The sequence below is a fragment of the Zingiber officinale genome, chromosome 9B, assembly GCF_018446385.1.
Source record: "Zingiber officinale cultivar Zhangliang chromosome 9B, Zo_v1.1, whole genome shotgun sequence".
Lineage (NCBI taxonomy): Eukaryota > Viridiplantae > Streptophyta > Magnoliopsida > Zingiberales > Zingiberaceae > Zingiber > Zingiber officinale.
The window spans coordinates 31,634,540-31,649,260 of NC_056003.1; the positions used below are offsets into that span (position 1 = coordinate 31,634,540).

Sequence of the window (14,721 nt, forward strand, 5' to 3'; positions counted from 1 at the left end):
GCTATTAAAAACTATATTTAAAAGATGGTTTAAACTCTAAAGTATCGCCCTGATATATTATATTAAAAATGTACTTTTAGCTAAATAAGTAAATAGGTATAGTAGGATTTCATAAGGGATGAGGGATAGTATCTAATATGATTTTTAATATATCAATCAAGGATAAACAAGTATATGTCCATAAAGTCACGGATTTAAAAGTTAAAATTAGATGAAAATAAACTATTATTGAAAAGTTCAGTTGAAAATTGAGTTAATTAATATGTTATAGCTTCAATTAGTTTAATTTTTATTAAAATGCTTAGTTAGTTCGGTTTATTTGCAAACTTTATCGTTGTATTTGGTATTCCCCTCACATACCTCAAACAGTGGCCAACCTAACAAAGAGCAAACATAGATTCCAAGTGACAGCGATGCAACATCAGCATCTGACCTCAGTAACCCTTCAACTTCCCCCCTTTCCTTTCAAAACCACAGCACTGCTTCGACCCTCCACATGCAAAACCTAGTTAGGCCTGCCCCCCTTGCTGCTCCAAGCAGCACAAGGATGTCCACAAGGCAACTAAATTAAGCCTCCACTTCGTCCACTCCGAATTTTTCTCCGCCAAAAGAAAAGGGCAGCAGTGCAATGCCCCTTTGGTCTTTGCTCCTCGAGGGAGACAGGGCCAACGCATGCATATCTCTCATGACTTGGACTGCACCACTAAGCCCTATATATGTTTTCATTCCGTGCGCCGAGCTGAAGCAAACAGGAAGGTGGCATGGGGAAAGGTGTGCTCAGGAGTGCAGCCAGGGCCCTGTCCTGGCCCAGGGGCAGCAAGACGACTTGTTCGGCCGAGGTGCCGGAGGACGTGAAGGAGGGGGAATTTGCAGTGGTGGCGGTGTGGAATGAGGAGGCAACCAGGTTTGTGGCCTCACTCAGCTGCCTGTCAAACCCTGTGTTTCTGAGGCTGCTGGAGCTGGCAGAGGAAGAGTTTGGGTTTCAGCAAGAAGGGGCACTTACTGTTCCTTGCAAGCCTTCAGAGCTGGAGAGGATCATCAAGGGGATTAAGAATTTTTAGTTTTTTTGTTTTGTTTTGTTTTGTCTTGTCTTTGATTTTGTGTGTCTGTGTTTAGGGTTGTTTGGTTAGAATTGACGGGAGATTACTTGTAGAACTGTAATATGAAGATTGATCATGACTTTGTAGTTCTCTGTTTCATTTCAGGTGTTTAAATTTGAAGGTTAGGTTTAAGGATTATAGAGCTCAATAGGGTTGCACGGTTAGATTGTTTCATTTCATCGCCTTTAAGGCAATAGAAATGGCTGCTATAAGAGATGGGCACACAACAAAAGATAGACTTGGATGGAGTAAGAAACTCATCATGAGCACCCTACTATCAACTGTTAACTTCGGTACAAGAAAACTTACTCTTATATGTGAATGAACGAAAGTGCCCATTCGAAGAGTAGATAATCCTTCATGCCAGACAGATCTTGAGGTGTCTCAAGATATTATACACTGCGTCGAGATGAGGATTGTAAAAGACCTGCAGAAGCTATCTGGTCACACCGAGTAATACCTGAGATCATCATATCCTAACACATTCGGCTCAATTGGGCTGCATATGGTCCTAGCTAGTTAAAAGAACAACTCAACTCCAAGCATTATGCTACAATTGCTTTTCTATGGCGAGTTGATCAAGTTTCAAAATCAGTTAAATCCAATTCTAAGTTGCTGACAGCAGCACCAGTTTGAAGAACGATTGAAGTCGGAAGAGCTTTAATATTTTGGACAGCCTAAACCCTGTTTTACCTAGTTAACGGTTGGAGAGCACAGAGAACCAACAGAACAATACACTGAAGACAATGGCATGAGCTAACCAGATACCATAAGCAAACAACTGAGAAATGTTAAAGTGATTGGGTAGCAATCTCCGAAGAAAGTTCTGACACGGTTCTGACACCGCATATTTACATGTTACATGAGTGAGCAACTTCTGAAAGTCTAGGTTTCAACTGACACTGAGCGGAAACGAAAAACCCCTTGGCTGGCTTACCTATACAGAACATGGAAGTCTCTCTGTTTCCCCACGGTCATCTGAATCTGCTGAAGTCTTTGGTTGAGGATATTTGAGATACAATAGATGCCACCCAAAGCGAGAAAAGAACAGCGCACACCAAAGTTACACCACCACCAAACTAATTGGAATGATTCGGCACTTAGTGTCATCTGTATCGAAAGTTCATGTCAAATCCAGGACCAAACATACTGGGAATGTGGCCTGCAGCTGCAGGGTGGGCATGCTTTTGATTAGCTCTCATCTCCATCTCCATCAGCCTTTGAAATGCATCTGGATGATTGCCACCGCCGCCGCCACCAACCAATGCTCCTGCATTTGGCGATAAGATATCAAAATTTATAGAGGTCATTCCGAAATTCAAAATCAGAAAATAATCCCTAAAAAATGCAAAGTCTGCTTAAACCTTCCTAGCCATAAGCAACAAACAAAGGTTTCATGCAGCAACAAGATTTACATAATAAGTTTATAGGGTAAAGTTATATGTAAGAGTTTGGGGGTATTTACCTCATGAGGGAAATTTGAATGCAAAAATCTCATAGTCATGCACAAATTTTTAAAAGAAATCGTGTAATTTCTTTCTAGAATTTATTTTCAATGTTATTTGAGTTATGAATTGATTGGGTTCATAAGCGGCACATAATTCAAGTACCAATAAATTGAAGAATTTAATGATCCAGTGAACACAAGAATGGGAGTGAAAATTACCTGGTATTCCCATTCCGAAGCTGCCATAGTTAGACTGCTGATGTGGTAATGCAATGTTATGCATATTGTTTGTCTCTGGTACAAAGCTTTGCACGTGATTTATCTGATGAGGTAATTGCATACCTCCTGAAAACCCTTGATGGGGCAATTGCTGTGGGAAGTTTCCTGGAATTGGCAACTGCTGTATCAAGTGATAAGAAGCAGGATCAATGCGTGGGGCATTAACATGGTAACTATTATGCGGAACAAGATTTTCAAGAAAACTTTGAGGGTCATGAAAATTCTGTTGGGGGTTAACATGCTTCATTTGCTCATCCCCATTAGCGAGATGATTCAACAATGGGTGTAGAGGCATAGCGTGGTTGACGGTATGAGATAATGTCCTTCCCTGCAAATGATGATGAAGAGCACCAGCATTTACCAGGTCACGGGGCCTCTGAAAAGAGCCATCCAACATGGTTGTTGGAATATCTTCTGCACCTCTTGGAATGGCATTACGCAAACTATCCTTAAGATGTCCTTCATTCATTTTGGAAAATAGCTCCTCATTTTTACGTGTATTAGGAAAGGAAAGAGAATCTGAGGTTGCAGATTCCAGAGCATCATTATCAATAATCAAACTTTGTTCACCTGGCAAATGAAAGTTGACAACTTTCTCTTCAAAAGAGACAGTGCCTGGAGGTAGTGTGTCACTGTGATGAACAGGTTTATTTGGCTGATAATCTCCAGAACTAGAAGAAAAGAAACTACCATCAGAATGTGGAAAGGGAAATCCAGCCGATGATTGGAAGGCATAAGTGTTGGTTCCACCATCTGCCACTCTCTGTGTAGAAACAGGTGCTTGAGCCGATTGAAGCTCGTTCATAAATGCAGCCCCAAACAATGTTTCAAGAGTCAGGGTTTTATCTGAGCAGGATGGTACCTCAACAATGCCCTTATCAGGAATTGGATAATTCAAAGAACTTTTACCAGTCAAAGACAATTTATCAAAGAAATCAACACCTACACAAGTCCCCGACACCGTCTCTTCTTTTTTTGTTCCCCTTTGCAACAAAGAAAGAAGATGTTGCGAAACATGCTCGTCAATATCAGATTTTGGATGTTCTGGTTTTCCACCTGTTCTTGTCTCAGGTTCCTGTACCGTATGCTGTAGACTTGGCCCCCCTTCGATATCAGCCAAGATTGACTGCTCAAGGTCTTCACATGTAAGTACAACAGGACTTGAATTTAGCTTATCAACTTGATGATATTGTTCAGAGATCCCAATTTCCGAAACAGTTGTCGGAGACACATCAAATTTGAGTGTAGTATTAGTTATATCAGTACTGCCTGATTCCCCGTGTTCAAATACATTGGCATGAGAAACTGTAAAATTTGATGAGCCAACTTTATCATTATTCACAATCAATGAAAGTAAATTCTTTGATGAAAAATCTTCTGAACGCCTGTTTTCTGTGTGCACAAAAAATTTATATTATTAGCTTAACTCTCAAATAAAACACACACACACACACATACAAAATCTACAAGTTATGCCTTCCAGGTTTACCTTCCTCAACAAACCAACTTGCGAACTTAGAAGATACAGAAACTGAAGATGTCCATGGTTCTTCATCCGTCTTAAGACCCTGATTCTGAGCAATAGAACAGTAATTTGGTCACTGATGTATACGTTTCTGTATTTCATGTTCTAAACAAGGATCACACTTTCCATAAGTAGTCAACCAACCAAACTAAACAAAATAAGAGTTTTGTATTCAAAATCTCCTAATGTGACTAAAAACAAGTGCTCAATTAAATCAATCCAAATGCTGGGTTTGGGCTAGTTTGTTCCTCCCAACTATGCTACTACATGTGAGAGTATCGAAGAGTAAAACTATAGTCAGTGTGTTGCTAAAGGCTTAATGTGTTGAGAACTAAACAACAATCAAAATAAGAGATGTGTAGATTTACTGAGAAAGTAGGACAAATGAACAAAAAGAAGAGAAGAGTTCAAAGAATATAAATGGTAATAGTTTATTTATAGGAAAACACTTACAGAAGAGGAAGCAGATGAGCTACCAGAAGTTTGTAGAAAACCACCGAGTAACTTTTCAAGAATAGAGACAGAATTGTTCTGCACAAATGAATTTGTAACAACATAATTCCCTTTTATCTCATCAAAAACATCATTTATTATGGCCACTTCCCCAACTTCATTAACATTCTGAAAATTAGGTCTCTTAGATGAGAGGTTATCAACTTCATGTTTTCTAATGCTGTCATCAAAGTAGGCATCTAATTGTTGTCCCTTTTCCTGATCATTATAGGTGTTATCAAGATGTTTGTTGTCGAGTACAAGCAAAACTAGTCTGAGATGACATAGAAAGCATGTGTCAAAGACATCAATATGATCACCAAAACCTATGTCAAATAAATTAACATAGATTTAGCTTTTGTGCATCACATGAATGAAAGTTTAATTAAGTTATTCCATATAATTTAGCTCAAGCAGGACTTGTATCACGCAAGATATCACTCATGTAACCTCAGCAGGACATGTTATAAAATCTGCTGAGTCATTATGCTTGGCAATTAGAAGGGCCGAGATAGAAAATTATGTGCAAGAGCACTTCCAGCAGTAGTCACTGGATACAGTGGCATGTGCTCTATCTAAAATATTAAAACCATAAAGGCAACCATGTAAATATAGGGACTGCCCTACTAAAATTTTGAAGAAAAAAAAAGTTGTACAATTGTGTAAGAAAAATAGATTTTCTTCTCCCTCATTGCTTGTGAAATCCTCTTCAAGCAGCCACACACCGCCAAATACATCCCCTTGGAATCCTCCTATCAACTGAAAATTCAGTTGGATGGATTGTGATTCATTATGCGATTTCTGAGACTTGAAACTTCCTCAAAATATCAGAACTACTGCTTCCCTAGGGTCAATTTATTTCATGCCTGCATAAAATTTTGATCCTCGCAGTGTTTTGTGTTGAGAATTTAATGACTAATGTCGTGTGACGTAGGGTTGGTATGGTGGGTGACCAAAGTTTCATGAGCCTTCTAGCAACACCATTCAGTTATATGCGGGTGACATTAACTTAGGTAATTTCATAATGCATATGCATTATGGAAGGGCATGGATGGATGAATACAAGGTTTGAAATGGGGTTATGATACCATAGATCAGTGGTTAGAAGGAATAGTAAGGCGGCAAATTTTTTAACTCAATCCTGATTTTACCCAAAATATCAGGCAAAAGGGGGTCAATTGTGACACAACTCAGCCAAATCCGGATCAGGATAAGCCAGTTTTGAAACAATGAAGCAAACCTCAATGGGCAAGTAAACATCAATAGATGAAAGCTCCTAAGAATTTAATTTATCACACATTTCCGCAGCTACAAGCGAGGCAAAATTTTTGTAAGACTATCTGGTCCTTCAAGGAAAATAAAAAACTCCATGATTAATGATGATAAAATGAATATTATATATAAATACCTCTAATGCAAAGCAATTAGATTGAACGGGAAGGATTTTATCCATTGCTGTACTAGCAAACCCAGGTGGCACAAGTGGCCGAGATACAGGTGCATGCATAGAAGGAGACCTAGGAGATTGAATTTTAGATAGTGAAGAAACATCTTCCTTGTCAGTTTTGCTGATTGTACTTTTCTTATCATCAGAATCCTCAAACAATGTAGCAATATCAGGATCAAGATTGTGTTTATGGTTGTTTTGCTTATCCTGCAGTGCTTTCCGTTGTTCCTTTCTTATTAGCTCAAAGGATTCTGCATTGTCATAACCAAAATAAATAGAACCAAGAAAAGCAAGGAAAAAGAAGGAACTAGAAGGGAGCTGCATACAATCATAAAAAAATCTAGTAATCAAAGAGCATAACCTCTTCTCCTTAGTTCTCCAGCTCTGTCCTCACTTGAATAATTAGTTGAACCAAATGTTTCATCATTACATGAATCTCTATTGTCCTTCCGTTGAAAAGGTATAGCCTATATTAAAAGGCAGAAATTTACAAAAAAAACTCTCAGAATAACCGTTATTACAATAAACATAACAAAACAAGGTGTTTGTAGGAACAGAAGAATGTGTCTTTATTATTCTCCGATCGCCTAACCTTATAAGGCCGTGGGGGTTGATAGGGTTCAGAAGTCTTATTGAGTTGAAATTGGCTAGTTGCCCTTGATTTTTCTGTTGATGGTCTGCCATAACCTGAAGGTCTTGGGAAAGCACCACTGCCCAAAAGTCCATCATGCTCATCCTGTTGAGCATAACATCTGGATTGTATTCCAATTTGTCGTCCAATATCTGCAATTCGAAATCACATCATGCAAGTGTAAAAATTAATTCAGAATAGTGTCAATGGTACAAAAGGTTAGTACAGTACACAAGCAAACAAGTTTTATTTATGAGTTTGGAAATAAACTACAATCATTGAAAGGAAAATCTCCATTTTAATGCTGATGAGCCTCAAAATGCATAAATGGGCAATCAGATTCTAGTACAATGAATTTAAACCAGCTGCGCATAACCTTGTAGAAGACATAGACATCTAAGAATCCATATTTTGTTACAATGTTAGGACTGAAATTTGAAATGAACAAAAGCAACATGAAACGATAAGCCAGTAACTTGCAAAATCAAATATGGTTGTGAAGAGAAGAAGTGACAGCTGTCAAAAGGAGAAATAGACAAGGAAAAGTTTAGCTAGTCAATTGAGCATAAAATCAGTCAGTGTCTTCAATTTTCATTTGCTTCAAGCAACAAACCTTGTGTACTTGTTTCACGATTAGCTTGGAGGTCCCCATCTCTATAGTTCGATTGTGCATCCCATCTCCCAGAGGTTCCTCGAGAATAACTCCCTGCAACTTCTGACCTGTATGGTGGTTGTGAGGTAAAATCGCTATGCTTCGTGCTCTGAAAGGTTAAGCCTCCAAAACCTCGTTGCCTCTCATTTACACTATTAGACGTTTCATTCAATTCACTGCTTTGGGAAAAAAAACATCAGGGAGTTAAACAAAATCATTTATAAGACCCCTGGGGAAAAAAAGTTAAAATAAGACTAATTTTTCATCATCAATTACCTCAAAACTGAAGCATCAAATTCATCAGGCAATTTGTCGGAAAGTTTGCTGAAAGATAAAAGCTCATCTCGCGTATAGCGTACTTTAGTTTTCCTAGGATACAATCATACAAGGCAAGAAGGTAAAGCATAAGCCAACAGATAACAACTGCAATACATAGCAACAAGCAGAAATAGCTGCTCACCTCTGAGTTTCAGAACTTCTTTCAAGTAACGGATCGTCATTCTCCAAACTCATTCCTGGAGGTGCAATGCACGAGTATGCTTGTCTACTAAAAAGAATCAGTTCCTTCGTTTCTATATCTAAAACTTCCAGCTAATTGAGCCTCCTACGACTAACCCAGATCGAATACATGTTGCGATAACCCAATAATCCCAACTCAAACTCAAATGAAGGAACGGAATGTCAATCGTTAAGAGAAAAAAAAAAAAGGAAAATCTGTTGACTGAGAAGCTAGATTCTGTACTGCCCCTGTCCAAAAACACAAAAAGGGACCAGCCTCAGATAGCATAGAGGGATTTTAATCACCTATCGATCGGAAGAAATCAAAAGGTATCTAGTCAATCTAAGCTAACGAATCCACGGATTCCGACGCCAAATGAGATGCCATTAGGGTTAACATGGATCAGATGAGAACTAAAATTCCATGTCGGAAAAATCTTACGGATTGAGGAGCGTACACTGGAACCGGAGGTCCAAGGAGAGAGATCCCTGACGGCGATGAGCCGAAGAAGGGATTCGAGCGAAGACGACCGATATCTTCTCCCGCCGGAGGAAAGAGAGAGGAGGGAGGTAACGGAGAGGTAAAATGGGGACAACGAAATGTGACCCAAAAGTATACCTTGCAGACCCACACACATCACTGGGCGTTGAGGCCGTGAGATCTTCTGCATCGGACAGAACAGGCAACAGCACTTCAGCGATGGCAATTGGCCAGCTGAGGCACAATACTCTCACTTAATTAAATTCCAGACACTATCCGTGACATCCTAATCTAAACTTAATCCCAGTTTAACGCATCTTAATGAGTTAATTAATAAAATAACTTAAATCTTTCCCTTGTGAGCATTAATTTTATTAGTTTTGTTTTATTGTTATTTTCATACGATCGATCCATGGACTCATTTCGAACAATATATATTTTGTTAATATATTTTAAGTATGAAATTTCAACGCATGTGTTCGTCATTTTGCTTTTAGTGTTGACACTAATTATATCACTAAGTAATATAAATATCATATAAATACACAAATAACACCATTCTTAGTCTCATTAAAGCAAAATAACAAAAACAAAACAAAAACAAAACAAAATAAAAATAAAAACAAAATCAAAAACAAAAACAAAAAACATGTTTACATGATCTATTTAGAAGCTTACAAGTTACAGAGCAGTCGGCAACAAAAATTTTGCCGGCCATGTCGTCGTCAGCAGCAGCACGGAAGAAGAAGAAGTTGAAGAAGAAGAAGAAGAAGAAGTTGTTGAAGAAGAAGAAGAAGAAGAAGATTCAAACCCACAACATTGGGATTTTGAATCAGTCTCACTCCACAATTCCGATCGCAGACTCTTCCCTTCGAAATCTGCATCCTGAAAGTCAAACACTCCTCAATCTTCGATCCATTCTCGCTTCGATCCGCCCACCAAGAATCCAATCGGCAATCGCCAATCCAAAACCAGCGCTTGATTTGTCGCCGACCAAATCTACGATCCAAGCTAAAAAAAACGAGGCGGATCAGAAATCTTATGTTCCATACGGATATCCTAGGCTGAGGGGAACCCTAGCGGGCGCAGCGAGTACGAGTAGTAGTAGTCTTCGTCGTCCTCGGGCGTGGCGGGGGCCGGGTGGAGGGGAATGAGCGGGACGCGGCAGAGGGGGCAGGTACGCTGCCGGTGCTGGATCCACCGGTCGACGCATTGACGGTGGAAGATGTGGCTGCAGTTGCTCATCCGCCGAACCTCGTCCTCCGGCTCGAACTCGTACAGGCAGACAGCGCAGCAGCTCTCTGCTGCCTCTGGGAGTTGTTCGAACCGGGTCGCCGGGGAGGCCTCCTCGATGACCTCGGCCAGCACCAGTGGCAGCAAACAGAGACCTTCCCTCTGGACATCGCCGTCTGAGAGGTCGCCACCGAGGCCGAGGCAGCGGCAGGCCCAGTTGATGAGCTTCCGAAGGTGCGTCAGCAAGAACAGCAGGTGGAGCAGCAGCTTGGGGAGCTCCGAGTAGCCGACCGGGAAGCCCATGGCGAAATTGGTAAGACAAATGTTCGATGAAGTGCCTGAGAGGGAATTATACGAAGGGAACGGTCTGCAATCTGTAAGTGTATAAGGAAATGCCTGAAAGAGAATTATAAGAAGGAGACTGCAGCTCTGCAGGTGTTTGAGGAAATGCCGCAGAGGGAATTATAAGGAGGAGACTACAACCTGCAAGTGCTTGAGGAAGTGCCTGAGAGATTCTCACAGCTAATAAGAATTTGTATTGTGGCCACATTTGCTTTTGGCTTTTTGCTCTCTGTGGCTGTGTCTGGTGAAAAGGTGGTGACTTGGTCATATTTTATTCAAGGAGGGGTGGTGGTGTTGCCAATTCCATCACTCTCTCTTTTTTTTGGAGAAAAGACCAGAAGAGTGGCATGTGATGAATTTTGTGGAAGCAAGCATTATTTATTGCCTGGCAATTGACTCATCATCTGAAAAGTTGTTGGGTTGTGGAACAGATCATTCTCAGCTGCCAGCCATGTTTTTTCAGATTTAGACAGGTCAGTAAATTCAATACCCGTTTACAAATTTCTAGTGTTCTACTTTATACCAGAGTTGATAGTAGGGATGGGCACATGATAAAAATCAAAACTGAATAGAAATATTTCAATCAGATGAAAAGTTTAGATCAAAATTGTTTTGGTTCAATTTGGTCTAAATTTATCCAACAACAACAACAACCAAGCCTTTATCTCATTAAGTGGGGTGGGTTATATGATCCTTTTATATCATTAGGCTTAATATATGTATTTGTCATGATCTCACATTACCTAATTGGAGAATTTATTGAATGCCTAAGTACATCATCGGTCCCAAGTCCGGATAAAAAAGGAGGATTATGTTAAGTTGTCAATTAGCATCAAACAAAGACAATTGTTATGTTAGATCCATCAAACTATTGGTCTAAAGCTATAAATTGAAAGAAAAATCCTATTGAGAAAAGCAATCAAACTTATTGTAATTTAGGGATTATGCTCATTAATGAACATAATAAATGAATAAGAATAAGAAAGCATCTTATTTATCTATATATACATATATATTGATATTATAAAAAAAATTTAATAGTGTGGTTTGGTTTTAAGGTTTTGTATAGGCTCAAACCACTACAGAATCAAAATAAATAATCTTGATTAGGTTGTCCATCCCTATTGTAGCAAAAAGTGATTACACTCATCCCAGACACCTCTCGTAGCCCGTTCCCAAGTTATGTGAAGGGAGATAAATCACAGGATCAACTTATAGCTGACCGCCAAGTTGCTAGAGGATAAGAAAAGTTTTTTTCCTTGAGAACATACGTCCGCCGGAAATTGACCCCTTGCCCTATGGTAGCAAAGTTGTTACCCTCTAACGGCCACCCCCGTGTGGATAGGTTGCTCATCCCTAGTTGATAGATCTGGTATTCTTAATTAGAGCAAGATTTTCAAATCACTTAACTTATACCTGTTTGAGTATAAGAATATATGGTACTTTTTTGTCTGTTAGATACAGAGAACCTATGCTCGTGTCTTGTTTAAAGCCATATGAGCGGGATGAGTCTTTGTCAAGGTTGTTCATATTAGTTAAATTTTGTCAGTTAAATCTCACATTGCCTCTAGCTTATCATCAATTAACAAAGAGTTCTAAATTCATACGAGCTTAAGATCCTTGAACTAGAGTTGTTGATAATTGAATTAAGGAGTATCTGTAATTAGAATTCTTCCTTGATTTATCAGGATTTTAAAGTTTAGATAGTAATATTTTTTTCTGACAGTAAGCCTATGTGACATATGTTGTGCCTTAGAGTGTTGCATCTGGTGGCACATGCATTGAATCAATTTTAGTTTTTTGTTTTTTTCTCATCTTTCTTAGATCAATTTCTGCTTTGAATGGAATCTAACAGGTGTAATCCAACCATGAAGCCATCATGGTTTTAGCAAACAAACACACCTAATCAAAGTCCTTGTGTCATCAAAGGTTGAGGCAAAAGTGCAGGTCTCCATGTGGCTCCCTTCCCCAAATCAGTACCACCCTAAAATTTTATTCACTCTTCCTCCTGGTAACAAGACAATATCCCATATGTTCCAGCACATTGAGGAATTAGGGCACAGGTGGAGTGAGATTTATAAAAACGGGGGAAAATGAAGACAAATTAACACCAGTTGGCAAGGTTGAAATGTATCATTTTATTAGCCAATTGGCACACAAAACCCCTTAATACACAATATTTATTCGGCGAGGTTGCTGTGAGCCCTATCCCTTTTTTCCACGAGCTTTCCTTGTCTTGTCTTCCTCCACAAATCTTTTATAAGAGTTACTAGGCAATGCAAGTGTTGGACAATCTCGTCTTCTTCCATTGGTGTTCTACGAATGAACATTACTCACAAACATTTTTTGTGGATTTCTTGCTCCATGGCCACTTTGTAATGAATACTACATGGTCATTAGTTTCATATGGACAAGGGTGGCAATCTATTATAAAATAGTCACTTTTCTATAGTTCAAGCCAATTAATTTTAATGCTTGCAATACCTCAACTTCCAATTATCTCCTTCCTCTAGCTACGACTTTCTATCTATACCATGTATCCACATTTTACCAATGTATCGAAGCCGTCTGATTTTCGACGAATAGTAAATATTGACTTGGAATAAGACTTTGCGGTGGAGACTTGTGATAAGTATTGTTGCTTTCTTATTAGGTGGGATGAGTAGGTGTGTGAACACTTCAATCCAGATCAAACTAAACGATTCTACTGGTTGTTCGGAGAAACCAATTCTATCTATTTAATTGGTAAAACCAGGGGACTGAGCTGCACTAAGATTCATCACTCCAATCCATTTTCTGAAACATTACCCCTAACTTGAGAAGCTGGCCAAAAAGTCTCCTAGGTGTGATCTGGCCTTCACATTCCTCCTTTCAAAGGTGTGCGCTTTCAGTCAAAGATAGTCCAAATGGTGTACTAATACTTTTTTTTTCCTTCAGCCACCCTACCTCAGCCATAAACCCTATCTAAAACCCTAATCTTAATACACAGGGCCACCTTGGACCATGCTGACTACTTACTCCACCACCGAAAGATGGCGGTGGTGGTGGCGGTGACGATAACGACAAACAAACAAAGCATGGGGCAGAAAAAAAAAACTATTAAGATAAGCTATAATTATAAAAATAATGACACTAGAAGTGTTTGTCAATTATTTATCATTGTGATGAAGTAGGAACATTCACATCACCCTCTTTTGTTTCTTGTACAACCATTGAAAGTGCGGGAGCAACATGTCTCCTCCTTGTCTCCGTCCATGGAAGTAGAGTCCAAATTAGAGTTGCGAGTTGGAATGGTCCCTCCATGGGAAGAACAAACATCCAAGTTTAAATTTTGTATATTCTGTTTACTACTTTAACTTCTTTTTTCAAAGTTTGATCGGATTGACCAATTTGAGTAAAGATAGTCAAATCGGTCGTAAGTGTAATTGTCATATGAAATTAGCTTGAGTTGTTCGATGTAGATGTGTTCGTCATGTATAGGTAAATGCTAGCAACCATACTGCAATGAGCCAGTGTGGTTCACTAGGTTTGGATACAAGTCGATCAAGGAGAAACCTATTTGGAGATTTTTATTCTCACATTTGAAGCTATTTAGAGACTAGAGAATGAAGATTGTTAGAGATCAAACAACTTGTAGACGAGAAATCCTTTCAAGAAAGAACTTTGGGTGTTTAGTTTAGGGAGTATTAAAGGGGACCTTACTTTCTCTATTAGCGTTGAGAGAAAAGTACAATGAGAATGGAGAAAACCCTTTAGTATAAATTGTTGGCAATGACTTAATTTGCTTTTTTATTGTACATTTACTTTTATATTGTATAAGTTTTATATTAAGAAACTTTGCTCTTATTCTGCCTTTGTGAATATGCTTTAAAATTATTTAAACAAACTAAAAAAACGAAAATGGAACAAAACTTGGATTCAACTGTTCTTTTTAAATCGATTAGTAGGCATTCATAGATTGCAACACCCAATAGATCTCTTCAAAGATTGCACAACTTCGAGCTATTGTTATTTTGTGAGTTCTCTTTTGGCGTCCCACGTTTTTCTTCTATGCTTTGCCTTTTGTGTTGGAAAGTTACAACCAAAAGTTCAAATGTCATGTCATAATGTTTAAGATCCTAGTGAACGAGGAAAATGTGACACTATTTTAGGCCTTTGGAGTTAAGAATGTTTTGTTAGGGTGCATATTATCAAAAGGACAAATAATTCATTTAAATATTTATATTAATTAATTAAAAATATTATATTTGTGTATTTTTTTTTGAAAAATATTTTTTTCTTCTTCATTCTTTTTCTTCTCGAATATGTCCAGATCCTGACAATTGGTCCTCCAATTTCTCCAATCTCATTCTAAAACATGAAGAAAAAACTATATATCATTATTTTGTTGCATATGAATAAATTCTAAGTGAATGAGTTACATATAGAATCCAATCAAATTCTTTTTTTTTTTGTTTTTTTCAATGAAAATTCTAATATATCATTATTGTTCTCGAACACGATCTTTAAGTTTTGTATTTGTCGACTCAATCTCATTGTGCTTGAAAGTGTAATTGTGTTCTACTACATAGTATTTACTCAGGAGTGTTTGATT

General features: G+C 38.5%; 3 protein-coding genes across 5 annotated transcripts; 1 reads left to right on the forward strand and 2 right to left on the reverse strand.

Annotated features, from left to right (window-relative positions):
* The first annotated feature begins 494 nt into the window (after window positions 1-494).
* Window positions 495-1,199, forward strand: LOC122022581 (auxin-responsive protein SAUR72-like). The gene has a single exon (XM_042580615.1). It carries the CDS (start codon window positions 762-764, stop codon window positions 1,059-1,061), a length of 300 nt encoding a protein of 99 aa, XP_042436549.1. The 5' UTR covers window positions 495-761; the 3' UTR covers window positions 1,062-1,199.
* Window positions 1,200-1,838: 639 nt separating this feature from the next.
* LOC122022580 lies at window positions 1,839-8,694 on the reverse strand. 3 transcript variants are annotated; one of them, XM_042580612.1, is made up of 11 exons: window positions 8,530-8,694; window positions 8,034-8,320; window positions 7,850-7,942; window positions 7,535-7,749; window positions 6,883-7,073; window positions 6,652-6,757; window positions 6,252-6,541; window positions 4,805-4,882; window positions 4,316-4,400; window positions 2,767-4,218; window positions 1,839-2,370 (listed from the first exon to the last, which is right to left on the reverse strand). In XM_042580612.1, exons 2-11 carry the CDS (start codon window positions 8,084-8,086, stop codon window positions 2,207-2,209), a joined length of 2,727 nt encoding a protein of 908 aa, XP_042436546.1. In that variant the 5' UTR covers window positions 8,087-8,320; window positions 8,530-8,694; the 3' UTR covers window positions 1,839-2,206. The 3 variants fall into 3 exon arrangements, with proteins under 3 accessions (XP_042436546.1, XP_042436547.1, XP_042436548.1); XM_042580613.1 differs by having other exon boundaries at window positions 8,514-8,677; XM_042580614.1 differs by lacking the exon at window positions 4,805-4,882 and having other exon boundaries at window positions 8,514-8,675.
* Window positions 8,695-9,066: 372 nt separating this feature from the next.
* LOC122025336 (brassinosteroid-responsive RING protein 1-like) lies at window positions 9,067-10,502 on the reverse strand. Its single transcript, XM_042584132.1, has one exon. It carries the CDS (start codon window positions 10,086-10,088, stop codon window positions 9,612-9,614), a length of 477 nt encoding a protein of 158 aa, XP_042440066.1. The 5' UTR covers window positions 10,089-10,502; the 3' UTR covers window positions 9,067-9,611.
* Window positions 10,503-14,721: the final 4,219 nt, after the last annotated feature.